We start from the raw sequence: 27908 nt of genomic DNA on the forward strand, positions 1-27908 counted from the left end.
CTTAGCCCACGGAATGACCTGCAACTGTTAAATAACTCATTTGTTGTTGTTTTTTTTTTAAAGAAGGAAGTGTAAAGCAATTGAAAACTTCCCGAATCTACCTCTGACCTCTACACACGTGCATGTGCCCTGACACACAGGCTAAAATCTAGGCCCCGAGTGTGAGAGCAGGCCGTACTTGTTTTTCTGATCTTGGTTCATCTCACTTTACATAATTTCCAGGTCTGTTCATTTTTTTTTGCAAATGTCATGATTTCTTTCTTTATTTATTTTTTAAATTTGGTTGTACATATGCGCCACACTTCTCTTGTCCATCTATTCACGGAATGCGGGCCTGCACCCATCTCTTAGCTGTTGTGAGTAGTATAGCCATAAACATGCTGTGCAAAATATCACCATGGTGGGACTTAGAGTCCTTGAGGTATGCACGCAGGGGATGGATAGATAGCTAGGTCATTTGGTCCTTCTGTTATTAATTTGGTTTATGTTGTTGATTGAGACCCGGTGTCACGTAGCCTTGGACTTGCCGTGTACTCTGGACACCTATCTAGTCTGTACAGTGTTCCCTACCAAGTGCTGGGATCCTGAGCACACGCCGTCATCTGAGTTTGTGTGGACTGTTTTGAGAAGCCATCCTGATTTCTGTACTACTTGCACACATTTCTACTCCCGCCAGCAATGAACAAAGGTTCTGAGAATCTCATTTTAAGAAGCATTATCTGAGTCCCGTATGTTCTACATTCATTTTAGAAAACAGGAGGAAATGGCAGGCTTCTCTTGTTCTCTGACAGACCCACCCCCCAGGCTGATATACTGTTAACTTCTAGAAGCTTCCTGCTAGTGTGGTACTTCAGTCAACACTCAAGACTAAAACGTGAACTTGAAAGTTTCTGACCGGCACTTGAAAACTGTTTGAACTCAGTTGAGTGTGGTAGAGCATGCAGCAATTCCAGCATTCAGACTGAAGAGCTTGAGTTGGAGACTAGCCTGGGCTACACAATATGTTCTAGGCCATCCTAGGCTACTATTCTGAGACCTTGTCTCCAAACACAAGACCCCAAAAAACAAAACAAGCATGAGCAAAAACTATATGAAACAGTATTGAACACAGTGAAGGGCGTGTCAGAGAGTACGTGTGTGTGTGTGTGTGTGTGTGTGTTGGAGTATGTAATGAGAAGGTGCTGGAATGTGAGTGTGGGAATATCATCACATGGAGCATTTCTTCCTCAGTTTTGAGCTGGTGAGGAATGGCCGTCTCTGGACTCGAGGCTAGTAGCTCGCGCACCTTTGGTTCATCATCTCTGACTCTTGACTTGACTATAAATTGGCAAATTCAAACTTAGGAGTCAGCCTTTGTTCTTACAAAGAAACTAGGCATGTGAAAGTTAAAATACTTCAGTCTGATCTGAGTGAATTAAAGAAATATGACGTTTACAGTCTCCTAAAGTAGTTCTAGCCACTGGTGTGTAGCAAACTAATCCTGTGCAGGTCTTTCACGTTAATCACAGCTTATGCTTAATATCACTACATTTAAGTGTAAGAAAAATGAATTAAAATTTTATATGTGATTAAGTTTATGCGTTTAACAAAATAAAGACTCCTTTACTAAACTGTTAGAATGTTTGTTTGGTATTTCTTCCTTGAGGTTTTCTGGTCTTCCATGTTTTATATAGGCCTGCCTTGAATATATTTGTTTGAAATTCTTCAGCTAAAGAGTCAACATGTCAGATGACTCACACCATGTACATATTTGGAATGCTATTTTGCCACGAGAGCCATGCTTTTAAAAGGCAAAATATGTTAGTGTCTGTGTTGTAGTAGTGCTTAGGGTTAGTGCTGTTTTAGAGAGACTTGGTCTAGACATAAGGACTTGAACAGAATAGCCGTATTGTGTAGATAAAGTTAAGTTTGAACACAAACTTGCAGGTGCTGGTGACCCACACATCCACCGCAGTGTTAGCGCAGTTGAACCACTGTCTTCTAACTCGGTCCTCTCCCTCACTGCTGGCAGGAAAGGAGAGGAGTGTGACTGACATCTTACTTTTAACTCCAGAGCTGACAAGAGTTTGGTAATGACTAGAATTCCACCGGAAGTTTATCCTGTTGTTCAAATTAAAGTATTCTCATTGCAAAGCTTTAAGATGCAGACAGGGCCAAGCACTGCACAGCTGGCTTTTTACCTTTCAGAAGGGGGCAGCCTGCAGCTGGGAATCACGTCTGACTTCCCCTTTCTTCTTTTTTTTTTACCTTTTTTTTTTAAAGTTATTTATTTATTATATGTAAGTACACTGTAGCTGTCTTCAGACACCCCAGAAGAGGGCAGTCAGATCTCCTTACGGATGGTTGTGAGCCACCATGTGGTTACTGGGATTTGAACTCAGGACCTTTGGAAGAACAGTCAGTGCTCTAACCACTGAGCAATCTCTCTAGTCCCTGACTCCCTCTTTCATAGGAAAACAGTAAAACCGTAAGCCACATGTCTAACAGTCATGGGAGCCAGGATCAGCCGCTGGCAAACAAGACTTAGGAGTAGATTGTGGGCCTTCAGAAAAGCTTACACATGCTGAAGGAGTCCAGAGTCCTCAGGGAGCACTCTGACTGGCACAGTGCTGCTGAGGAGTCTGAGGACAGAGAAATCAGCCAGGCAAACTGGGTGAGTGACGTTTGAGCCAGGCCTTGATGCCTTGTTAAGTGTCCAGCAAAAATAAATTACAGAATAAAATCTTGGAAAGCGTGAGACCCGATGCTAGACAACATTTGCAGGATTTCCTTTTGATTGACAGTTAAACTAACTGTATCATCACAAAAGAGTAGGAGACAAGTTGTCCTGAGGCCCCAAAGAGGAAGACTTATGTTCCTGGGAGTGGCTACTTCATTTAGATGTGTGGGCCTACCCCAAGACCACCCAGAAAGTCTCTCAACAGAAGGCAGAGGGCTCCTGGGAACCCATTTATTCAGTGAGGAGAAAAGCACTTGAACTTGTTCATTGGAGGTATGTCTCTGTTTTAGAATGGGGGGGGGGGCAGAGACACCAAGTGAAATATGTTTTAAGTTCCTTTGTCCACAGAACACAATGGTTGAGTCTGGCATTTCTAAGCTGGCTGGTGGGAGTCTCTGCTTCTTCAACAGTGTAACAAGGACTGGAAGTAACTGTCTGCTGGGTGATTGTAAGAATTCAGTCTGTTGCATGAATACTTTTTTTTTTTTTTAGATTTATTAATTTATTTTATTTATACGAGTACACTGTAGCTATCTTCAGATACACCACTTGAGGGCACCGGATCCCATTACAGATGGTTGTGAGCCACCATGTGGTTGCTGGGAATTGAACTCAGGACCTCTGGAAGAGCAGTCAGTGCTCTCAACTGCTGAGCCATCTCTCCAGCCCCGCATGAATACTTGTAACTCAGGGCCTGGTGTATGGCAAAGCTTCAGCTGTCTATTCAATTATACTTACCAAGGAGCTGTTTGGCTTTGGAATAGGGTCTGTGTATCTGGGCTGTCCCTCAAGTGTTGGTCCTCCTGCCTCTGTTTCTCTCATGTTGAGATTACATCATGCCCAACTCACCCAGGAACCATGTGTGTATGTGTATGCATTTATGTAATCACATGTGCCTGTGGAAGCCATATCTCAGATGTGTTCCTTAGGAGCTGTGTACCTTTACATATATACATACATACATACATACATACATACATACATACACACACACACATACATACTGGCTACACAAGCTAGGTTAGCTGGCCAGTGAGCCTGAGTGATCTGCCTGTCTCTGCCTCCTAGCACTGGGAGTCACAAGCACATATGCCCACACACGGCTTTGTTGGTTGACTACTGTTTTGAGACAAGGACTTACTATGTAGCCTTTATGCTCAAGAGATCTGCCTGCAATTGCCTCCCAAATGCTGGGGTCAAAGGTATGTGCCACTACACCCAGCAGCATGCCTGGCTTTTAAAATGTAGGTTCAAGGATTCAAACCGTGTCATAGTTTTGAAAGCCTAACATTTTACCCACTGAGCTATCTTCCCAGCCCTTACCAAGCAGTCCTAACCACTGATTTCTAAATATCTGAAAAAGGATACTCAGAAGAGACATGCAAGTACTACAGGGACTGACTGAGAATTCGCCATTGTAAATTGGCATCTCAATATTCCACAGTGAAGCTGGTTAGCACTGTTTATCATCCAGAGCCTAGTCAGTTCTAGAATGCTTGGAGAAGCTGTTTCTGAATCTACAGTAAGGTTGGGTGTCCCTTGAGTCACTCACCAGTGAGTTATGCACTGTGAGTCTGCTTGGGAAGTAACATTTAGTAAACACTTGCTGTCTGGGCCACGGACTCATTTAAGTGCTTTACCTGTCCTGTTACCTAAGCCTCACAAATGACCTTTCACCAGCTGCATACCAGAAGGCTGGGCATTAGAATCACGAATTCAAGGCCAGCCAGGGCTTCGTAGCAGATTTGAAGTCTTCCCAGGCAATTGGCAATATTCTGTCTCAGAAGAAAATTCAAGAAAGTTAGGAGCACAGTGATGAATAAAAGCCCTTGCTGCCATCCTGGTGACCCGAGCGCAATGGCCAGAACCCACGTGGTGGGAGGAGAGGGCCGGCTCCTACAGGCTGTGCTTTAACCATCATAAATGTGTTTCGGCACACACAACCCCACAGTGAGAAATAGGCAGGCCGGCGTGTGCACACGCACGCGCTCAGCACTGGAACACTCACCTGTGAAAGTCCTGGGTTAGTCCCTGGCATCACCAAAACAAATTTAAGGTGTACACACAGGCTGCAGTACCTCCTCATGGTCTAAATTAGAGAGCAGCTGAGGTGATTTAAAGTAGAAATAAAGGCAGAAATACAAGCCGAGTGGTGGTGGCACCTCCTTTAATCCGAGCACTCAGAGGCAGAGGCAGGCAGATCTCTGTGAGTTGGAGGCCAAACTTGATCTACAGGGTGCGTTCTAGGACAGTCAGGGCTGTCTAGAGAGACCCCGTCTCAAAACAACAGAAACAAAACAAAACCCAGAAATAGAGTCAGTAGAGGTACTGTGCACGTTTTGAGGAAAATGATACCAGCCAGATATAGACATTTTTATGTTTTTCTAAGAATGACCTTATGTATGAAATAATATGTCAGTTGCAAAATAGGTCACAAATATATAGTGCATTTTATAGGATTAATATTGTAGACTTTTTTTTTACATATGTAAGTGATATATATGTGTGTATGATATATTTGTATATATATATCTATTTTCTGAGGTAGGTTTCATGTATTCCCAGTCTGGCTTCTGACTTGCTACATAGGTGAGAAGGACGTTCCGCTCCTGATTTGCCTCCCATGTCCGGGATGTCAGGCATGTGCTACTGTGCCCAGCCTCTATGGCACCAGGGGTCGGACCGTCAGCTCCTTGCACTCTAGGCAAGCGCTGCCAACCAAGCTATACCCCAGCCCTTTTTGTGGACTTTAAGGAGGAGTATACTTTATTTACATGCCCTTTGTTATTTTTCTAAGATTTTATTTTTATTATTTTTATTTTTTGTGTGGATTGCCTGTGTGGATGTATACCTCACATGTGCCTGGTGCCTGCAGAGGTCAGGAGAGAGCATAGCATCCCCTAGAGCTGGAGAGAGAGATATTTGTGAGCCACCACGTGGGTGTCAGGAATTGAAGCTAGGCCCTCTGCAAGAGCAGAGAGTGCGCTTAACCCCAGAGCTATCTTTCTAGCCCCTATTTGGATATTTTTAAAGAAAAATTTCAGCTTACCCATTTGTAGATGTTTTTAAAGTGCTATCACTTAGGTGAGTTTTAAATTTTTATTTATTTTTGTTTTTATTTATGATATTTTTAGGTGATTACAGGAGTTTGTTTTTTCCAGAGTTACTGAAATAGTTGACTCAGACCCAGAAATAGTGCCAGGTAAGCATATTTAACCTGGCTAGCATACTCTTTCTTAAAATGGACCTTTGAATGATATGATTTTTTTAAAATGGCTGATAAAGGGATTTTGATCTTTTCTAGATCTTTTTGGATTGTGCTTTGACTGTTCTCTTGCTGTCCAGGCTAACCTCAGACCCCTAGGTTCAAACCATTCTCCTGCCTCAACATGGGCCCTACAGGCACTTTTGTAGGTAATTAAAATGTTAGCAGTGTCCTTAAAGCTCCACATTAAATAGCCTAGAGTTAATAATTACCATCTTCCCTTTTTAAAGGGAATTTATTTATTTTATTTATATGAGTACACTGTAGCTGTCTTCAGACACACCAGAAGAGGGCATCAGATCCCATTACAGATGGTTGTGAGCCACCATGTGGTTGCTGGGAATTGAACTCAGAACCTCAGGAAGAGCTGTCAGTGCTCTTAACCACTGAGCCACCTCTCCATCATAAATTAGAATTTAAAAAAAATGTATATTGGGGTTTTACCTGCATATATGTCTGTTTGAGGGTGTCAGGTCCCCAGGAACTGGAGTTACAAACAGTTGTGAGCTGCTATGTGGTTGCTGGGAATTGAGCCTGGGAACTCTGGAAGAGCGGCTAGGGCTCTTAACCACCGAACTGTGTCTCCAGCCACCCTTTCTCTTTAAAATGCTTTTGCTGGCAGTCACGAGGTTCACTTCCTCCTCAGTGCTCATCTTTAGAAGACGAAGGTGAGGTGAAACCACAGACTGAAATGTGCTGTTTGACTTTCCCCTGTGAGCCTTTCTAGAAAATAAATACATAAACAGTATGGCTCCTGGTGTATTCTTTTGTAAATGTTTCTGCTGTTCAGTCACCGGAATACTTCCACAGCTAGCTCTTACTTTTCTGGCAAGAGTGCAGGGGTATCGTGAGTGATTGATTTTAGCAGACAGCCTGCATAGCCAGGAATTTCTTTCCTCAAGTCAGCAGCCCCAGTCTGATGCCCACTCAAAAGCAACCAGAGCACCTGAGAAGGGCAGCGTGCAGGCAGCCTCTCCGCTCTGGCTTAGTGGAACATCCTGCACAGACAGGGCAGCGACTGGGAAGCTGACCTAGAGCTGGGTGGGATTTGGGTGAGGCAGGTGAAGAAGCGGCAGGGATGGAGTTTGTTCCTTTCCCAACTCCAGTGAAATGAAAAGTGGGAAACTCTAAGCCCTGTGTCCCCAGAGGTTAGGGAATGAACTAGCCTTAAATAACTCCCTTGTCTTTGCAGGCATGGAAGGACTTTGATGAGCCGTTAAACAGTTCCACAAAAGATGCGCTAATGGATGACAGCGACTCTCCTACATACAGTCTGCAGATAGAGCCACAAGATGGATGTCATCCGGGGGACAGCGTGGAAAGGGGAGTGACACGCTTGCCTTCTGTCTCAGATGAAAATGAAAATCAGCTTGCCGGAGACGGGCCCGCGTGTCTGACCACCACCGACGGCGCCATGGGAAGAGCCACAGTGTCTGAACAGGACAGTCTCAACAATAACGAGGGCTTTCCGTCCAGCTGTGAGGCAGCCCCCACGGAGAACCCAGAAAACACTCCAAGCGAAGGTCCCAAAGATGACCCGCCTGCCGTGGGACAGGACAAAAAGCTACCTGCAAAGAGAAGTCCAAAAGCCAAGAAAGGCGCTCCTAAGAGCACACCTCCAGGTGAGGCCTTCAGGTTTATCTTTGCTCTCCCTTAACAAAAAGAAACATTTCTACTCGCTGTTCTTCTAGTGTTGTTCTGAGCAGCACCTGTAGGTCCTACTGTGTGGTTCCTGAATAGCATTCTTGCCCGGCAGTCAGTCTATAAAGGAATTATAAAGTATTTAGTCTGCTTCCTTTATAGACCACACCGTTGTCTGCTAACCTTACGTTTTCCTTCTGCGTCACCACAGCTTTGCTTTCTGACCTTTGATGGCTGGGGCTAGGACAACTTTCTCTAGGATCTTTCTGTCTCACTCTGTGAGTGAACTAGTAGCAAGCATACTTGTACCAGTGTTGAGTAAGGCATCTTGCTTTAATATCTGCTTCTCTTTGGTTACAAAGTATTTCAGATTTTTCTTCAGAATACAGCTCTGAAGTTCTGTATCTGACTCACCAGGCACTCATGGGGGAAAGGCCATCTATGGTGGCTTTTGTTTGTTTGTTTGTTTGCTTGATTTGTGATTGTTTTGTCAGAGGCATGCTGGCCTAGACAGTTCTGGCATGCTATTGGCTGGAAGTCCTTACTGGGATGCACTTTACCCAGGCCAGCAGTGCTTACAGGAGGCTTAGTGAATTAAGCGAATGTGTCCTCCTCCCATCTGTTCTTCCGCTCGCTTGTACTTTGGCTGATAAGACATGTTGTTACTCTATATCCTGGTTTTCATTTGTAACTTTAAAATTTAGAGTCAACTATAAAACTACAGGGCTGGGACCTGGCTCAGGAGATGCAGTAAGTCCTTCTGCACAAACACAAGAACCAGAGTTCAGACCTTTGCCCCCCCCCAACCCCTCTCCACCCCCATCCCCCCCCACCCCCACGATGTCAGGTTGGTCTGGAGGCCGGCATGTACCCTAGTACTGTAAAGACAGGGGCAAGCTGGCCACAAAGAGCAGCTGAATCGCAAGCTCCAGGTTCAAAAGGAGACCCTGCCTTGGTAAATAAAACGGAGAGTAATTAAGGAAAACACCCAGCCCTAACCGCTGACCTCCTCCCTCCCGACCTCTGTGTGCACATACCTGCACACATACACCTGTACACACGTGTCTACAAACATACAAGCACTGTGAATCATTCCTTATTTAATGAGGTAACTCCTAATTTGGCTCCAGTGAAAATAACTCACAACTTGGCTGTTCATGTTCCTTTGTCTTTTCCGTGTTTACTTAAAATACATAGTCTCTGGTAAGGGGTGTGAACACATTTTTCATAAAAGAGCTGATGGTAAACATGATATACACAGTGCTATGTGTATTAGATTTATTGTATAAACTATCCTTCAAGGCACTTTGTCCCCACAGTCTGATAGTGCTGTCTGTAAGAACTGAAGCCTATCTGGCTCACACCTATAATCCTGGCATTTGGGAGCTGGAATCACAGAATTGCCAAGAGTGGCTACAGAGTGAGCCCCAGGTCGTCTGATTACAGAGCTGAGAGACCCCAGTGAGCCCCGTGTCTGTTAGCAGTCACTTTCTCAGAGCTATCTATCCCTCTTGTGGGCAGTTACTAACTTATTTTTTTCCTCTATAGATGTGTCCTCTCTGGACACGGTTGTCAGTGGAATCACATAGATGGCTGTGTTCTTTCACCTAACACATTTTCCTGGTTCACTCCGGCTGTAATCTATTTACAGTCTCTTTCTTTCTATGGCCAAGAAATGCTCTACTGCATGGAGGTAGCACATGTCTCGGGTACGTGCGTGTTCACTGTTGAGCATGTTGGCTGTTCTGTTTTTTGGCTACTGTTAGCGATACCCCTGTGAACATGCTTTCATTTCTCTCATTTATCAACAGGAGATGGTCTTTCACAACAGGTAACATGTTTCACTGGTGAACTGTTTTCCATCAGTTTGTATTGCTACTAAAATATGGTTAAGAGATACAGTTTCTCTGTCCCTTTGCCAACATTTGTTAATGTCTGGTTTCTTTATAATAGCAAGTTGTTAAAAATGGAGATACAATTAACAAGTCACCAAGTTTGCCTTTTAAAGCCTACAGCACAGTGGTTTTATTATAGTCACAGAGCTGTGCAGCATTGGATCCTCTGTTAAAAAAAAAAACAAACAAAAAAACAAAAAAACCTAGGAACCCATTAGCAGTCATGCCCCATTCCTCCTGTCCTCAGCCCCTGGCAATCAGTGGCTCATAAATTTTGTATGACTTACCAGACAAGTTCAGATGAAGTGTCTAAAGATTGCCGCAACAACATTTGGTGTTTGCTCAGCGCCCGTCACCATGGCATCTAAGCATTAGGTAAAACAGAGCAGGAGATAGCCAGAAACAGAGGTAGCGAATGAACGTGTGGGAGAGGAACGTGTGTGTGTGTGTGTGTGTGTGTGTGTGTGTGTGTGTGTGTGTGTGTGTATATGTGTGTGTGTGTATGTGTGTATGTGTGTGTATGTGTGTGTATGTGTATGTGTGTATGTGTGTATATGTGTGTGTATGTGTGTGTATGTGTATGTGTGTATGTATGTGTGTGTGTATGTGTATGTGTATGTGTGTGTGTATGTGTGTATGTGTGTGTGTATGTGTGTGTATGTGTGTGTATGTGTGTGTATGTGTATGTGTGTGTATATGTGTGTGTATATATGTGTGTGTATGTGTGTATGTGTGTGTGTATGTGTGTATGTGTGTGTGTATGTGTGTGTATGTGTGTATATGTGTGTGTATGTGTATGTGTGTGTATATGCGTGTGTATGTGTGTATGTGTGTGTATGTGTGTGTATATGTGTGTGTATGTGTGTATATGTGTGTGTATGTGTGTATGTGTGTGTGTTTGTGTGTGTGTATGTGTGTGTATGTGTGTGTGTATGTGTGTATGTGTGTGTGTATGTGTGTGTGTGTGTGTGTGTGTGTGTGTGCGTGTGTGAGACTCTTCTAAACTGACCCCACCCCCACATTCAGCACCCTCTCTACTTTCACTTCCACCTTGCCTTGCATCCAGCTGGTCTAAGACCAGGAAGGCTGGGAACTGGAGGAAGACAAAACCTGGAAATGGATATGCAGCCTGGAGTTCTCACTTAGTAAGGAGAGCTCGGGGTTTGAAGCTCTGCTCTGCCTGCTGCTGCTACCTTTGTGATCTGAGATCAGGAACTCAGTTCCTTCCTTGTCTCTGCTTATCACAAGGAAGCTGATACTGCATATCCTGAGCATTGTCCTAAGGACAAGAGTCCTGTGCATGGAGTAGCCAAAAAAACAAGGGTTTAGTGTGTTCACTGTGCCAGTGTTCTTCTGGGTGACAGGTCTTAGGGAATTCAGAACTAACAAATTAATCTGAGTGTGTCTTAGCTGTCTTAGCTCTTTTGTCTGTACTTCTTTTAAGTCCTGTGTGTGCCTATCTGTGTATGCATGTGCGTGTGCATGTGTGTATGTGTACACATATAATACATATTTTTACTACATATATGGTATATATAATATTTTTTTTTGTGGTACAGAGAACTGAACCTAGGATCTCCTCCAGTGTTTAGTAGGTAGGAGGGGCCCACTGGCATGTCACTGAGTCTAAAATAACATCTGGTGCTGCCATAAAATAGGAGCTCCCAGTTACATCTTACATGTCCGACTTTGACCATAAGACAAACTTTTATTCATTCATTTATTTATTTATTTATTGGATTTGGTTTTTCGAGACAGGGTTTCTCTATATAGCCCTGGCTGTCCTGGAACTCACTCTGTAGACCAGGCTGGCCTCGAACTCAGAAATCCACCTGCCTCTGCCTCCCAGAGGAGGCACCACCACAGGCGTGTGCCACCACCGCCCAGCAAGACAAACTTTTCTAACTGTCCTCCAAATTCATGTGGAGTCATGTATGGATTCTGGAGATGCAAACTCTGGTCCTCATGCTGTGCGATGACCTCCTTATCCATCGGCCTTAGCTCCAGCCCAAGATGTAGTCATTAAAAAAAAGTTAAAAATGCAGCCTGGAGTTCTCACTTAGTAAGGAGAGCTCGGGGTTTGAAGCTCTGCTCTGCCTGCTGCTGCTACCTTTGTGATCTGAGATCAGGAACTCAGTTCCTTCCTTGTCTCTGCTTATCACAAGGAAGCTGATACTGCATATCCTGAGCATTGTCCTAAGGACAAGAGTCCTGTGCATGGAGTAGCCAAAAAAACAAGGGTTTAGTGTGTTCACTGTGCCAGTGTTCTTCTGGGTGACAGGTCTTAGGGAATTCAGAACTAACAAATTAATCTGAGTGTGTCTTAGCTGTCTTAGCTCTTTTGTCTGTACTTCTTTTAAGTCCTGTGTGTGCCTATCTGTGTATGCATGTGCGTGTGCATGTGTGTATGTGTACACATATAATACATATTTTTACTACATATATGGTATATATAATATTTTTTTTTGTGGTACAGAGAACTGAACCTAGGATCTCCTCCAGTGTTTAGTAGGTAGGAGGGGCCCACTGGCATGTCACTGAGTCTAAAATAACATCTGGTGCTGCCATAAAATAGGAGCTCCCAGTTACATCTTACATGTCCGACTTTGACCATAAGACAAACTTTTATTCATTCATTTATTTATTTATTTATTGGATTTGGTTTTTCGAGACAGGGTTTCTCTATATAGCCCTGGCTGTCCTGGAACTCACTCTGTAGACCAGGCTGGCCTCGAACTCAGAAATCCACCTGCCTCTGCCTCCCAGAGGAGGCACCACCACAGGCGTGTGCCACCACCGCCCAGCAAGACAAACTTTTCTAACTGTCCTCCAAATTCATGTGGAGTCATGTATGGATTCTGGAGATGCAAACTCTGGTCCTCATGCTGTGCGATGACCTCCTTATCCATCGGCCTTAGCTCCAGCCCAAGATGTAGTCATTAAAAAAAAGTTCCCATGATCCCCTAGTAAATTTCCCGAACTTTAGAGGATCAAAACAGCACATAGTATCTAACATATAGTTCTATAGGTCAGGAGTCTGCCCTTGCTTTCTGGGCTAAAGTGAAGTTGTCAGTCAGCTATATTCTTTGTAGAGACTCTTAGGGAGTTTCTAGACTCTCCACAGTCTCTGTCTTTCTAGCGTCTGGCCCAGTGTGTGGCTCTCTTCCTCCATTGGTGCAGCCAGCAAAGACTTGTGAGTCCTCACAGATGTTACTCTGACTCTGCTGCCCTCCTCTTCTGTATTTGAGGGCCCTTGTGGTCCCACAAGGCAATCCAGCATAACCTCCCTGTTCAAAGACAACTGATGAGCAGCCTTAGATCTGTCTGCTGCCTCAGTTCCTCTTTGACATAAGGCAATGTATGGATTCACGGCATTGGGACATAATCATTTTTTGGAGCCTTTATTCTGCCCACCCTGAAAATATGTTAACTAAGGCACAATGGCTTTACATAACAGAAAAAGTCTGTACTTTATTTTTTAAATCTTTTTTTAAAAAAAGATTTATTTATTTATTATATGTGAGTACACTCTAGCTGTCTTCAGACGTACCAGAAGAGGGAATCAGATGGTACAGGTACAGATAGTACAGGTGGTTGCTGGGATTTGAACTCAGGGCCTTCAGAAGAGCAGTTAGTGCTCTTACCCACTGAGCCATCTCACCAGCCCTATCTGTACTTTATAAATACCGCCATTACATTAATTTGTAGAACCATAGAGGAGCTTTTAGTCATCAGGTATTTATTGAGTGTTACGTACCATCTACTTCAACTGCTGCTGAGCCCGCCTTTCTGTTTCTCCTGTTCAGGTGAGACAGCTAAGTAGCTAGCGGGCAGTCTAGCAAAGGAAGGCCTGACCGGGTTAAACTTGCTGTGTCCAGGGAGAGGTGTGAACGCCTCCAGGAGGAATTGATATCTCAGCTGAGATAGGCAGGTGCAGGCCAAGAATGGAGATAAAGATGAAATGTGTCAGAGCAGTCCCCAGCGCAAGGAGAGAGTGTCCTGTATGTTAGTCAGACTCCATATTTTCTTTGGCTGAGGGCAGTGAAAGAGCAGAGTGGAGGGGAGACAGCAGATAGTGTGTGGGAGATTTGGGAGATCAATGAAGCCAAGATCACAAATATGTTGTGTTATAAAAACTGGTTTGGACCTTCCCAACAGGCTTGAACATGACAGTAACTGTGGGAGGCACAGCCAGTGGCCAGCAAGCCAGGGCAAAGACGAGTAGACAGGAGGGAAAGGGTGAAGGGGTGTCTGCAGTGTCCGTGTGAGGGATGCTGGGAATCTCCACGGACAGAGATCTGAGATGTGCCCCTTCTCTAGTCCCTGAGTCATGAATTCAGGCATGCTTCTAAAATACAGCATCTGAAGCCGCTCGTGGTGGCAGCGGTGGCACAGCACGGCTTTAATCCCAGCCCTGGGAGGCAGAGGCAGAAAAGCACTGATCTCTGAGAAGTCAAGGCCAGCCTGGGCTACAGAGTGAGTTCCAGGACAGCCAGGGCTACACAGAGAAACCCTGTCTCAAATACATACATACATACATACATACATACATACATACTGATAAAAGCCACAAGATAAAGCTTGAAAGCAGTAATTATGCATAATGAAAGGAAAGAAGCCACGAATATGGACTGTCCACATAGACAGCACTTTAGAGAGTAAAGCAGTTGAATTCTATACTTCAAGAAGTGAGTTATAAGCCATGTAAATTATATCTCAGCAAAACTATTTTTGAAAAGGATATTGAGGTAGTTATATAGTCCACAGCTCCATGAAATGTAAAGATCCCTACTAAAGGTACCACGTTTTATGGAAACTGTATAAGGTGCAGTTACATGTGTTTCTCTTTGCTTTTCTTCAGACATAACTCCTGACTTTCTAAATATTCCTTTCTCATCTGATTCTGTTCTTCCAAAGATAATCTATTGTCAGGAGATTTTAGAGAATTACAGATTAAAACAAGGGAAATCCTTTTAAAGAACTTTCAGTCTCTCCCTCTTTCCACAACAAGTATCTTTAAGTTTCTAAATTCGAGCATGTGCCTGTGTCTTTGTTGAGAGAGAGAATTACTCATTAAGTACACTCGCCAATTCCACAATTCGAGTGCAGATGGTGCCTCATGGAGGTCAGACGACTCTGTGGCTTGGCCTCTCTCCGGCCACTTTACTTGGAGTCTGGGGGTTGAACTCAGGCCGCCAGGCTTGCCCAGCAATAGCCTTTGCTTACGTCACTTCCTGTTCCTACACTCCTCGGAAGCTAACTTCATTTTGAGAGTCTTGTTCACCTTTATGTATCCCAGAGAACCACGAAACAATTTGTACATAATGGCTGACAGATGGAGTGTTCTTGGAACCGGATGACCTTGATAACCTCGTGGACTTAGCCATTTTGATATTAACCAGGTCTGGGTCAAAATTTAAAGCTCTATTAATGTCATATGAAACTTTGGCACTTGAGTTGTTTGTGGATAAGAAGTTTAAGAGTCTTTATTAATTTAAGGTTTAGGAATTTGAATAACTAATTGCATGCTTGGGCAAACCCCTTGCATATTTTTGGTTTTTAATAAGAATGTAGAACAGCTAATCAAACATCTAAGAGGAAAATTAGAGATTCCCAATGTTGGTGCTAATTGGCATGTTCTACATAATTTAGAGTCTAATTCCCAGCAATATTTATGTGTAGTAAGAGTGCCATGAATACAAAATGATCATGGCCTGTGAAAGCTCTAGAAAGGGACAGAACTGGAGGGACTAGCAGGGAGCAAGGTGCCTGGGGAGCACGGGTGGTGGCATGGGTGCGGCTGCAGGGGGAGCACAGGGGTGGGGTGGCATGGGTGCAGCTGCAGGGAGAGCATGGTGGTGGGGTGGCATGGATGTGGCTGCAGGGGGAGTACGGATGGTGGCATGGGTACAGCTGCAGGGGGAGCACAGGGGTGGGGTGGCATGGGTGCAGCTGCAGGGGGAGCACAGGGATGGGGTGGCATGGGTGCAGCTGCAAGGGAGCACAGGGGTGGGATGGCATGGGTGTGGCTGCAGGGGGAGCACGGGGTGGCATGGGTGTGGCTGCAGGGGTCACCTGCTTGGAAACCTTCAGGGTTAAGAATGGAGAGGCTGGCCTGAGAGTGCTCAGTGACAAGCGTTTGTCAGAGACCCTTCGAGTTTATTTAAGGCTCATTTTGTGAAATGCCTTTTCAGATCCACAGTATAGCTAGCTGGAAACGGAACACTGAGTTTAGGCTAATGCGTCTGATTTAAAGAGCCCTGTATTTGAAAGGAAAAAATAAATAAGATCTTTAAGTCCAAGACAAGTCTAGCTGAAGGAAGCAGCACTTGATACTAAGGTAGATCCGGGCTGCAGCTCACCCTGATTTATTGAAGCTTTTAGTCATGGCAGTCCTCTATAAGTGCACGGCAAGCAAACAAACTATAAAAAGGCTCACAACTTTTGCTCAAGGAGAGTGCCCTCTGTGACTTTTACCAGAAAAGAATGGGAGGATTTCTCTTAGAGGCGTGGCGTTGTCCTGAGTCTGCCTGGACTGCAGTTTATAAGCAGTTGATTTAGCAGACGAGAAGTGTGGCCGTCAGAACAGTCCAGGTGTTAACAGTCATTTTTAAATTGCCACCTAAAGCTGACAGGTGGTTCATGCCTATAATCCCAGCACTTAGGAGGAGGCAGGAGATCAGTCATGAGTTCAGGCCTGCCTGGGTTCCGTAGTGAGTCCCAGACCAGCTATGGCTGGCCTGGTGTGTGGTGAGAAGATCCTGTCTCAAAAACAAAAACAAAAGATGCTACCTAAATAAAGCCCGGTGACAGATCGGGCCCCTGTGACGCCTCCTTTGTTCTTCATTAATCATGTACTGCCACGCGTTAATAGCATAGTGTGGCCCCAGCCTAACCTCCTCACCACAGCCCTGCCTGCCTCAGCCCTGCCCCCTCTGAAGGCAGAGGCTGTACCCTAAGGGCATGGGAGGAGATCCAGCCACTTGTAGCAAGTGATAATTATGCCATAATTACATAAGACATCCCTTTGACCCCAGGTCAGGCCGGAAGGGCTTTGTCTCTGTTTCAGATTTATCTTACTCCATAATACTGGTCCTGGTGCAGAGAATACTCGGTCTGTTTAGACAGTGATGATGTTTAAATGGAGAGCACCCTGTTTTCTGGCGTCAGTGAGAAGTTAGAATGAAGAAGCGTGAGAGAAAGTCTAGGGTGGGGACTGTATGGACCCCAAGGTTAATTCACACCTGATCTAATGCAGGATTATGGCTGAGATGGACACTGCTTTCTGGAGTGCAGCAGTTTGAAGAAAAGCTATGCAGTGGTTCAGAGAATCAAAATCACAGAGCTGAACATATTTTTTCTTTTACTTTTTTTGTTACTGTAAAACATATATTTGCCCTTAACCACTCATTGCCCAAAATGGTTCTGTTCATTCAGTGGCTGTAATTAGATTCATATCATGCACAGTCTTCGCTGGTTCTGTTTCCAAAACTTGAGCCACGCCAAATAGGACATCTATGTGCATCACCAAATTCCCTTTCAGCCTCTCTTTCGTGGTCTTCTGCTCTGCTTTCATGTTTCCTGTGGGGCTGTTGTTCTTCACTTCCTTTGGTCTCTGAGCGTTTTTTGAGACTGGTAACTTACTTTCTTTGGTAGGCCTGGTGTTTAGTCTTCCTCAGGAACATTTTCCATCCTTTGATTTCTTTCCTTATTCTACATTGTTTCTTTGTACACTTCGAGACTTTTGTTTTGTTTTGTTTTTCCAGACAGGGTTTCTCTTTCTCACTCTGTCCATCAGGCTGGCCTGGAACTCAGAAATCCACCTGCCTCTGCCTCCCATGTGCTGGGATTAAAGGCGTGCACCGCCACTGCTGGGCTGAGACTTTTGTTATTGTATACTGGACATGGTGAGCCCTATGGTGGCGGTGCCTCTGGGAAGCAGAGGGGTTGCACTTCTTCACTGGGTTACCTTGGCTTCCTTTTCTGGGCTTCCCAGCTTGGCTCTGGGCTCTCTATCAGGCTGTGTGGTTCTGCGTCAGCTTCGTCTTCTGCTCACTGCAGAGCCTCAGATCGTGGATGTGAAAGCCCAGGGCGTTCTCTGAGCATTTATCCCTCCCAGCAACTGGGACTGGTTTTGGAGTTTTCCGACCACACAGGCACCCTCAAATTGTTCCTGGTTTTTACTCTCCCGGCTTCAGATATGTTTTGTGACCCAGTTAATTGTTGGTTGACTTTCTGACCACTTGACAGTAATTTACAGCAGTCTGCCATTTTCCTGCTCTGGAGGGGTTCCTACTTTGATGACACAGACAAACACCGGTGTAGGCCCCTCTGGTAACAGAGACAAGTCAGATAAAGGGACGTGGGAGAGTGGGGCTGCCTCTCCTGCCATTTTGCTTTGAAAGCCTAACTCTAGGTCTCCATCACTACTATACTTCCCTGGACATTGCTGGATTCTAGACCCTTCCCGTCTCTGTCTGGGATAATGTCTCACACTCATGGTTTCTGCCTTTAAATGATCCAGTCGCACTATTCCTCCGCCTGGAAGCCAATAGGCTCGTCTCAGCTGAGGCCGCAGATGGCAGATTCTAGAGGGGCGTGCACCCCAGGGTGCAGTCCTGGCATTGGGAGACCAAAGCTGTTAGAAGATATCCTGGGCTCTGCAAAGTGCTTCCTGACAGCCAGCCCTCAGGCTCTCAGCTGACTGGATCAGTCATGTGCCAGGGGACACAGAACTGGAGAAATGTATCTCAGTCAAAATAAACTGCCTGATCTTTGCCCCAAAACTGTTACAAATTTTAAATCAAATAAAATTGTTTCTCAGTCTTTTGCTAAAATCAAGTATAAAAGCTAAATTAAACCTTAATAGACAAATGCTGAACAGTGTTCTCGTCTTAGAGCTGAATAAAGCTGACAGGTGTTAGGTTAAATCAGGGCTTATGGATTTGCCTGCCATCCGCAAAGTGTATAAATAGCATCCTCACCTTGTTTGGTGGGCGCTTTCACTGTGACTCACGTGGTTTTGCAAAGGAGGGTAAATAGAGTTTCTTGTTTCTCTTTAACCAATCTGGATTCATGTACAGTAGCACAGAGTTTTCTCTATATTGAATGAGACTTTACAGTGAAGGGGAAATTGCATGTGGCAGTTCATGTTTTGATTTTCTTGCTTAACTATAAATGGGTTTTTACAAGAGAACTTTTTATGTAACACAAAGAATTTTAGTGATAACTCATGATACATAATTAACCTTCTTAAAGTGAGAAACAATAAATCATAGGGCATTGTTGCCGAATGTAACAATATCAAAATTACCTTGAAATACACATGGGCAACCACCAAGTTTCCATATCACACTGAATGTTCAAGTAGCTATCATAAAGTCATTTACTATAATAAAAAGGTGCACTTCACAGCCATGTTAGTCTGTAAGTCTCTGGTTATACCTGTGTTTCTCTTCTTAATTGTTGCCCTCTAAAACAAGCCCATTCTGTGCTGAGAAGAAACAAGATATGAAGCCATGGGAAGAGGTAAAGGAAACTTGAGTGTCCAACTAAGAAAAAGAAGCCAACCTGGAAAGCAATCGCATGTTACTATATTGGGGACATGAGCCCACTAGTGTTCACACTAATAGTGCTGTAAACATTGAACTAAGTCTGTAATTAAGTTATCCTACATGCTTCTCCTTAAGCATTTTTATTAGTCTTTTGGTTTGTTTTAATTTTTAGTTTTTTGCTTTTGTTTTTGTTTTTGCTTTTTTTGAGACAGGGTTTCTCTCTGTAGCCCTTGATGTTCCAGAACTCAGTCTGTAAACCAGGTTGGCCTGGAATTCACAGACTCATCTTCCTCTGCCTCCCTAATGCACCTTTAATGCCAAGCTTTTTTTTTTTTAATTAATTAATTTATTTATTTATTTATTTTGGTTTTTTTGTTGGGGATTTGGTTTTTTTCGAGTCAGGCTTTCTCTGTATAGCCCTGGCTGTCCTGGAACTCACTCTGTAGACCAGGCTGGCCTCGAACTCAGAAATCCGCCTGCCTCCGCCTTCCAGAGTGCTGGGACTACAGGCGTGCGCCACCACCGCCCGGCTGCCCAGCTATTTTTTATTCTTATATTTTGCTTTTAGAGGGACTAAGTCTTTTACTTAGTCCAAGCTGGCTTTAAACTTCCTACACAACAAAGGATGACCTGGACCTGACTCTCCTGCCTCTGTTTTGAAGTGCTGAGGTGCAGGAGAGTGCTGCTGTGTCCAGCTTAGTTCTTACTCAGTATAATATTATGGATGTTTATTAATTTTTACTAATGTTTGCCTCCAACTGTTTTTCTTAAAAGGGGGGGTGCAGGCTTATCTGTCTTAATGATCTTCTTTTACATGGCAGTGAGGGTCAGGAGCACACCTTGTTTTTTCCACCTGTCTCCACTGCTTTATTTACAGCTAGTGATCTGAGAAGGTAGATGCTATTTTCCCCAGGGAAACCAAAACAAAGGGAATCAGAGTTTAAGTCACCTGGCAGACGTGCAGGAGGTAAGTGTTGGGAAGCAGGCTTCCGGATTATTCAGGGGCAAAAAAAAAAAAAAGTTCTCCCTCCTCTTCCTCTTCCTCTTCCTCTTCCTCTTCCTCCTCCTCCTCTTTCTTCTTTCTCTTCTTCCTCATCTTCTTCTCCCTCCTCTTCCTCCTCCTCCTCTTTTTCCTCTTCCTCCTCCTCTTTTTCTCTTTTTTTGCTGTGTAAGGAATGGGCCCCAGACCTCATGCCATTAAGCAACTTCCACTGCCTCATATTTCTTTCTTTTTTTAAAAAAAATATTATTGTTAATTTTGTGTATTTGTGGAGGTCAGGCATCTATGCCAGGTGTCATCAACTGCTTGTTCGCCTTACTGTGTTATATTTGATTGATTGAGACTGAGTTTCTGTCCTGGCTTGTTTTACACAGACTTGACCCAAGCTAGAGTCATCAGAGAGGTGGAAACCCTAATTGACAAAATGCCTCCATAAGGTGGGGCTGTAGGCAAGACTGTGGGGCATTCTCTAAATTAGAGATTGAAGGGAGAGAGCCCAGCCCACTGTGGGCGGTGCCATCCCTGGGCTGGAGGTCCTGGGTTCTATAAGAGAGCAGGCTGAGCAAAGCAGGCTGAGCAAGCCAGTCAGCAGCATCCCCCCATGGCCTCTCCATCACCTACTGCTTCCGGGGTCCTGCCCTGTTTAGTTCCTGTCCTGAGTTCCTTCCATCAACAACAGTGATGTGAAAGTTTAAGGCAAATCAACCCTTTCCTCCCCAAGTTGCTTTTGATCATGGTGTTTTATCATAGCAATAGCAATGAGGACAGTCTCTCACGAGCCCAGAGCTCAGTGGTTGTCTATCGTAGTTAGCCAGCAAGCCTCAGGGATTTCCCCATATATACCTCTCCAGTGCTGTTGTTGTTTGTGACAGATTATCTTGTAGCCCACTCTGGCTTCAAATTCCGTGTGTAGCTCAAGATGGCACAGAACCTCAGATCTTCCTATTTCTGCTTGCCAACTGCTGGGGTTACAAATGTGCACCACCAGGCCAGCACTTTGTGTGTTGCTTAAACATCAAAATCTCTGTGAGGATCTTGACTGTTTTAGTTGGTCAGATCTAAAAAAGATTTGAGAATTCATCTCCATTTATGGTGAGTAACATTCTACTCTAAGGTCACGCTGAATGATAATGCTGCAACTCGGCCCTGCCTCCTCCTCGCTGTCCAAAGCTCTTTGACTTATGGACTCTGCCTCAGTAGAGAACATTGTCCCAAGACGTAAGATATAGGTGTGGATGATACATCACTGCAGTTCATGGTGTGTGTGTGTGTGTGTGTTAGGGTAGAACATAAATAGATAGGAGATGTATGGAGTATTTCCCTAAGGATATAAAGAGTGTACTAGTCCACCAGAGCATTGGTGTGCTAGACAGAGAAAGGCAGGGTTTGGGGCACATTGACAAAGGAAGGAAAGGGCTGATTGTCTTCTATTACTAGGAAAGTCCCTTTCTGAGACAGACCAGCTGAACGATGGTAGTGACAGGGATCAACAACTCTCGTAATTTGAGCATGGACATTGGAATCAGTCCTGAGGTTCTGTTGAAGAAGGATGGGGTTAGCGTTGGTAACGGTTAAAGCAGAAAGCATGGGTGCATCTCACGGGCCATGGTGGGACTAGGCACTCAACGGTGACAGCTCAGAAGTGTGCGTGCTTTCTCTCCAGGGAAATCACCTCACTGGGGTTAGCGTTGCTACCTGAGTCCCCACGGTCTTCTGGGACCTACAAGTAGCTCTGACACTGAGGAGGTTCAGTTTGTTTAGCTGTCTCACAGAGTGACACGTTTACCTTCCTGTTCTGGGCGCTCTATTTTGAGGCAAGCCAGAGTATTGTGTACCTTTCTTTCTTTTGGGAGAATCAAGTTTTTGATCAGGCAGTAAGTTGCATATATGTCTTTGTTTATCTTTTTATGATATTCCACAAGTGCGACTCTGTGTGTGTGTGTGTGTGTGTGTGTGTGTGTGTGTGTGTGTGTGACTGTGTCTTCATATTGAGGCCAAAGGACAACAGTAGATGTCAGTCCCCAAGCAGCGACCACTTTTGTTTCTCCTCAGACATAGTGTCTTCCCAGGCTGTACTTCACCAAGGGCTAGGCTGGCTGGCCAGCACGCCTTGGGAATCCACCTGTCTCTGCCCCTCCAGCAGTGGGATTAACAGTGTGCTACCATACCCAGGTTTATTTTTTTTTAAACAGGACTTCCGGGCATTGGCTTGGGTTTTTTGTGCCGGTGAAGTGAACCCTTGACTCCTCAGCCCCTCCTTGCCAGTCCTCAGTGAGAGTTCTGCAGAAATGGTTGCATCAATCTCCTAGCAACAGCAGAGCATCAACCGCTGAAGGAGGACTTGCGGTTTCTGGGTTACTTTTACCTGAAAGTAGTGTCATGAATGCGAGTGCTGGGGTCTAGCCTTACGTGGTCGTTTCTTTCACTTTCTATAGGTGATGCGGTTCCTGTAATGCAGCCGCTGAATGCAGCATCACAGGCTGCTGGCGAGGAGGAGGCTGCCGGAGTGAATGCGAATGACCCACCCAAGGCGCCAGCGCTGCAGCCACTCTTCTCGCTGATCCGAGGCGAGGTGGGACAGATGGACTCTCGGGCACTTCCCATCTTCCTCCACCAGGTATGACGTCACATCTGTCTAAAATCCCGCTCTCCACGGTCGACTCATCATCCTACCCACTGTTGACCCTAAGGCTGGTAGAAAATTTGGCATATTCTGGGTGATGGACACACTGTGGCCTTAGATGATTTGTAATTTGGTCAAGTAGCCAATGCCTTCGTTCAGTGATTCAGTTAAGTACAAAAAGAAATCAATATGGCAAGAGTTTAGTAAGCTCCAACTGGGTGCCAAGAGGCCTACTAGCTGCTCAAGGAACAAAGTCTTCTTAATGCCGTGGTGAGAAGACAGAGTATGCAGATCCGAGCGTGGGACTTTGTACTGTCAGAGTGGGCGTGTCTAGGGTCTGCTGCACAAAACAAGCAGTTAGCTTTGCCCAGTCAGCAACACATTAAAGAAAGCAGCTCCTAAGCTGGGTTGATTGGGAAGAGTAGGTGCTGGGGCTGTTAAAGCACTTCCTGCTCTCCCACAAGACCTTTGTTCAATCTCAGCATCCACAGGCTGCTCACAACTGTCTGACACTCCAGTTCCAGGGAATCCTAGCACCCTCTTCTGGACGCTGCAGGCCTCAGACTTGCAAGAGTTGCATGCCCATACACATAACATTTTTAAAATTCTTTTTAAAAAAAAGCAACCTATCACAGCAGAATGACTGGGCTGTGAGATCTGGGGATAACTGTAGGGCCTCACAGGTGATACTGGGGATAATTGTAGGGTCTCACAGGTGATACCGGGGATGACCGTAGGGCCTCACAGGTGATGCTGGGGATGACCGTAGGGCCTCACAGATGATGCTGGGAATGACTGTAGGGCCTCACAGGTGATGCTGGGGATGACCGTAGGGCCTCACAGGTGATGCTGGGGATGACTGTAGGGTCTCACAGGTGATGCTGGGGATGACCGTAGGGTCTCACAGGTGATGCTGGGGATGACTGTAGGGCCTCACAGGTCATGCTAAGGATGACTGTAGGGTCTCACAGGTGATGCTGGGGATGACTGTAGGGCCTCACAGGTGATGCTGGGGATGACTGTAGTGTCTCACAGGTGATACTGGGGATGACTGTAGGGTCTCACAGGTGATACTGGGGATGACTGTAGGGCCTCACAGGTGATACTGGGGATAATTGTAGGGTCTCACAGGTGATGCTGGGGGTGACTGTAGGGTCTCACAGGTGATGCTGGGGATAACCTTAGGGCCTCACAGGTGATGCTGGGGATGACTGTAGGGCCTCACAGGTGATACTGGGGGTGACTGTAGGGCCTCACAGGTGATGCTGGGGATGACTGTAGGGCCTCACAGGTGATGCTGGGGATGACTGTAGGGCCTCACAGGTGAAGCTGGGGATGACCGTAGGGCCTCACAGGTGATGCTGGGGATGACTGTAGGGTCTCACAGGTGATGCTGGGGATGACCGTAGGGTCTCACAGGTGATGCTGGGGATGACCATAGGGCCTCACAGGTCATGCTAAGGATGACTGTAGGGTCTCACAGGTGATGCTGGGGATGACTGTAGGGCCTCATAGGTGATGCTGGGGATGACTGTAGTGTCTCACAGGTGATGCTGGGGATGACTGTAGGGCCTCACAGGTCATGCTAAGGATGACTGTAGGGTCTCACAGGTGATGCTGGGGATGACTGTAGGGTCTCACAGGTGATGCTGGGGATGACTGTAGGGTCTCACAGGTGATGCTGGGGATGACTGTAGGGCCTCATAGGTGATGCTGGGGATGACTGTAGGGCCTCACAGGTGATGCTGGGGATGACTGTAGGGCCTCACAGGTGATACTGAGGATGACTGTAGGGCCTCACAGGTGATACTGAGGATGACTGTAGGGCCTCACAGGTGATACTGGGGATGACTGTAGGGTCTCACAGGTGATGCTGGGGGTGACCGTAGGGTCTCACAGGTGATGCTGGGGGTGACCTTAGGGCCTCACAGGTGATGCTGGGGGTGACTGTAGGGCCTCACAGGTGATGCTGGGGATGACTGTAGGGCCTCACAGGTGATGCTGGGGATGACTGTAGGGTCTCACAGGTGATACTGAGGATGACTGTAGGGCCTCACAGGTGATGGTGGGGATGACTGTAGGGCCTCACAGGTGATGCTGGGGATGACTGTAGGGTCTCATAGGTGATGCTGGGGATGACCGTAGGGCCTCACAGGTGATGCTGGGGATGACTGTAGGGCCTCACAGGTGATGCTGGGGATGACTGTAGGGCCTCACAGGTGATGCTGGGGATGACTGTAGGGCCTCACAGGTGATGCTGAGGATGTCTGTAGGGTCCCACAGGTGATGCTGGGGATGTCTGTAGGGCCTCACAGGTGATGCTGGGGATGACTGTAGGGCCTCACAGGTGATGCTGGGGATGACTGTAGGGCCTCACAGGTGATACTGAGGGTGACTGTAGGGCCTCACAGGTGATGCTGGGGATGACTGTAGGGTCTCATAGGTGATACTGGGGATGACTGTAAGGTCTCATGGGTGCTTAGCAAACTCCCATCACCATGATGAGTGACACCACAGATACCCAGAATACAACTTGGATTTTAGAAATAGAATTCTTCTGATGATTAGGAGGTTGGTATATTGAAAGGTTGAGAACATGGAGAGGGGAGGCCTTCTAACGTGTGAGATCTCCTGGGCAAATTTTAAATATTTGTAATTTGTACTTTGTTTGCAGTTAAAATTAAAATAATTTGTCCTAGGGAAAGCTTTTCTGTTTTGTTTTTGTTTTGAGATGGAGTTTCATGTACCCTGGCTGTGAGCTCAGGATGCCTTGAATTTCTGATCCTGCTGCCTCTTTCTCCCTAATGATTTGATCACAGGCATGACCCGGTGTACCCAGTTTATGTGAGTGTAGGGATCAAGTTCAAGGCCGAGCAGGCAGCAGGGACCCCTGGCCCTTGATGGTTTTATTTTAAACCTCATTTCTCTGTTTCAACCTTGTTAAACTGTAGTAATTTTTATTTTTTAAATATAATACCTTTTGCTCCAAGGCACTAAGGTGCATATATTTACAGACTTATGTTTTCTGCCGCGTGACTGTTGAAGACTCGTGGCTTGCTGCATGGCCTCTGACATTACTGACTTGCCGTCGTTGCCCCACACCAAGGCTTCCAGCCTGTGCTGCATTTGCACAGTGGGTTGAATTCACAAAAGGTGCTCACACTGTTACATCCTCCTCATTACCGCCCATCCATGGAGCACCTGAGGCTGCCCCTCCCTCCCATCTGAGTTCCTCAGCAGTAGAACCAGAATTTGCTTTTGGATGGATAATGCATCCATATCTAAAATCACCTGGAAGACGTTTGAATGTGGGTTGCCTTTAAATAGCATTGAAGTAAAGCATAATTTTTTAAAAAGTTTTATTTGTAGGTGTGTGTATGTGTGTGTGTGTGTGTGTGTACACCCTTAGAGAGCAGAAGTTGTTGGATCCCCTTGAGCTGAGATTACCATACTTTGTGAGCTGCCCATTGTGGGTGCTGGGACTTGAACTCTGGACCCCTGGAAGCGCAGGTGCTCTTAACCTCTGAGCTCGCTCTCAAGCTCCAAGCTCCACTGTTTCTGTGGGTGATGGGGTCATCCGCTGTATAGGAGAATGTCCTTGGTCCCCAGAGATATAAGTGCAAGGATTAGAGACAGTGGAAGTGAGTCCTGAAGCTCCGGGTAGTTCACTGGGGCTGAAGGATGCTGGGGAGGCTGCACAAAGAGAAAGTAGCTCTGACAAAATGACAGTCGTCGGCGAAGCAAGGGTGAAAGCACGTGGCCACTGGCTTTCCTGTGGCTTGAACTCCCCTGAAGAAGTTCAGTACAGTGTTGGGAAAAGCACATTCAAGCTAAAGATAGAAATGACAAGGCAGGCAGGGCTATCCTTAAGCCGTGCTTGCATTAGAATTATGAAGGCTTTTTTTTCTATGCCAGGAGATCCCAGGGCAGAAGCAAGGAGGGGGAAAGGGCCCGTTTAGTCAGGAAGATGACAAGAGTCTTGACCAGGCCTAAAGATTATGTGTGAATTTCACAGTACCGCTCCACCCCATTTCCCAGAAACACCAGCCCTAGCCCTCTGACCTGCTGATCCTCCGTTCCTCAGCTGTCCGCCCTGGCCAGGGACTCAGTGAGGGTAGTGACATTTTGCTGAGCTGAGTGGCTCTTGGCTTCTTTATCATTCTATAGTTGGTAGAAATCATTTAATGACTATAAACATGTACTGCAGTGTGTGATACACAGCAAAAGCCTTATGAATACTACGCGGTACAGCTCTGTCCTGTGATCTACACAGTCTCTGTGATCTGTACATGTACACATACTTTTTCCACTTAAGATTCTAGATTTATTTTTTTTGTTTTTTGTTTTGTTTGTTTTGTTTGGTTTCTCTGTGTAGCCCTGGCTGTCCTGGAACTCATTCTGTAGACCAGGCTGGCCTCAAACTCAGAAATCCACTAAATCTCTTTTATTATAGTATGTATGTGTCTGGTGGGATGTGAAGTCGTGCCACCACATACATGTGGAGGTCAGAGGACAACCCCATGGACAACCTCACACCTACAAAGGTTCCTAGGAGCAAACTCTGGCTGTCAGCCTTGCTCACTCAGCAAGCACCTTCTCCTGCAGAGCCGTCCCGCTGGCCTGTCTCTGGGATAAGCACGTGTGTGTCGCTTCATGAAATCCCATCCGAACTTCCTCACTGCACAGGCCTCCGAGTTTTCTCTTGTGTAATTTCAACTTCTCCCCTTCCACCTGGCAGTTACTGTGACTTGGATAAAATATATTAGACCATGTCACTTAACTGCTCAAGGCCTTCTGGTGGCATCTCTTCTTGTTGATAGAAAAAGCCAAGACCTCCCCAAGGCCTGCAGTGCCCCATGCCACCTGTGTCTGTTGTCTTTCAGTCCTGGATTCCTGTCAGTCTTTCTCAGTGTTTTCTGGGAGCCCTGGCCTTCCAGATAAGCTGAGAATGAATATTCCTTTGCTGTGTAGACTGGCCTGGCTTCAAACTCACAGAGATTTGCCTGCTCCTATGTGCTGGGATCAAAGGGAGGTGCAAGGACATTTAGTTTTGTTTTGTTTTTTAATTGACATAACTATATTGAGGATATAGTTCCTGGAAAGAGTGTAAGTTGAATATGTCCAGTCCCCAGCACAGGGGAACAGGGTTGAGGTAGGCTGGGAACAACTCCAAGGAAAACAAAATTCTTCTCAGACAAAGATAATAGTGTC

General features: G+C 45.6%; 1 protein-coding gene and 1 long non-coding RNA gene across 14 annotated transcripts in view; both read left to right on the top strand.

Moving 5' to 3' along the window:
• The window catches only part of Cnst (consortin, connexin sorting protein), an 85654-nt gene that overhangs the window by 26467 nt on the left and 31279 nt on the right, over positions 1-27908 (top strand). For both annotated transcript variants that reach the window (XM_052201264.1, XM_052201265.1), the window contains exons 2-3: positions 7177-7606; positions 22510-22691. In XM_052201264.1, the coding sequence (XP_052057224.1) occupies positions 7177-7606; positions 22510-22691 (612 nt within the window). The remainder of the gene's footprint in view (positions 1-7176; positions 7607-22509; positions 22692-27908) is intronic.
• Positions 23270-25291, top strand: LOC127697900 (uncharacterized). Of its 12 annotated transcripts, none has more exons than XR_007980582.1 (5): positions 23270-23700; positions 24309-24468; positions 24661-24724; positions 24853-24948; positions 25013-25291. It is a non-coding gene; the product is annotated as an uncharacterized LOC127697900 (long non-coding RNA). The 12 variants fall into 12 exon arrangements; XR_007980579.1 differs by lacking the exon at positions 23270-23700 and having other exon boundaries at positions 24101-24468; positions 25013-25076; positions 25109-25291; XR_007980585.1 differs by lacking the exon at positions 24661-24724 and having other exon boundaries at positions 24309-24340; positions 24821-24948.

Source organism: Apodemus sylvaticus, chromosome 12, assembly GCF_947179515.1.
Source record: "Apodemus sylvaticus chromosome 12, mApoSyl1.1, whole genome shotgun sequence".
Classification (NCBI taxonomy): Eukaryota; Metazoa; Chordata; class Mammalia; order Rodentia; family Muridae; genus Apodemus; species Apodemus sylvaticus.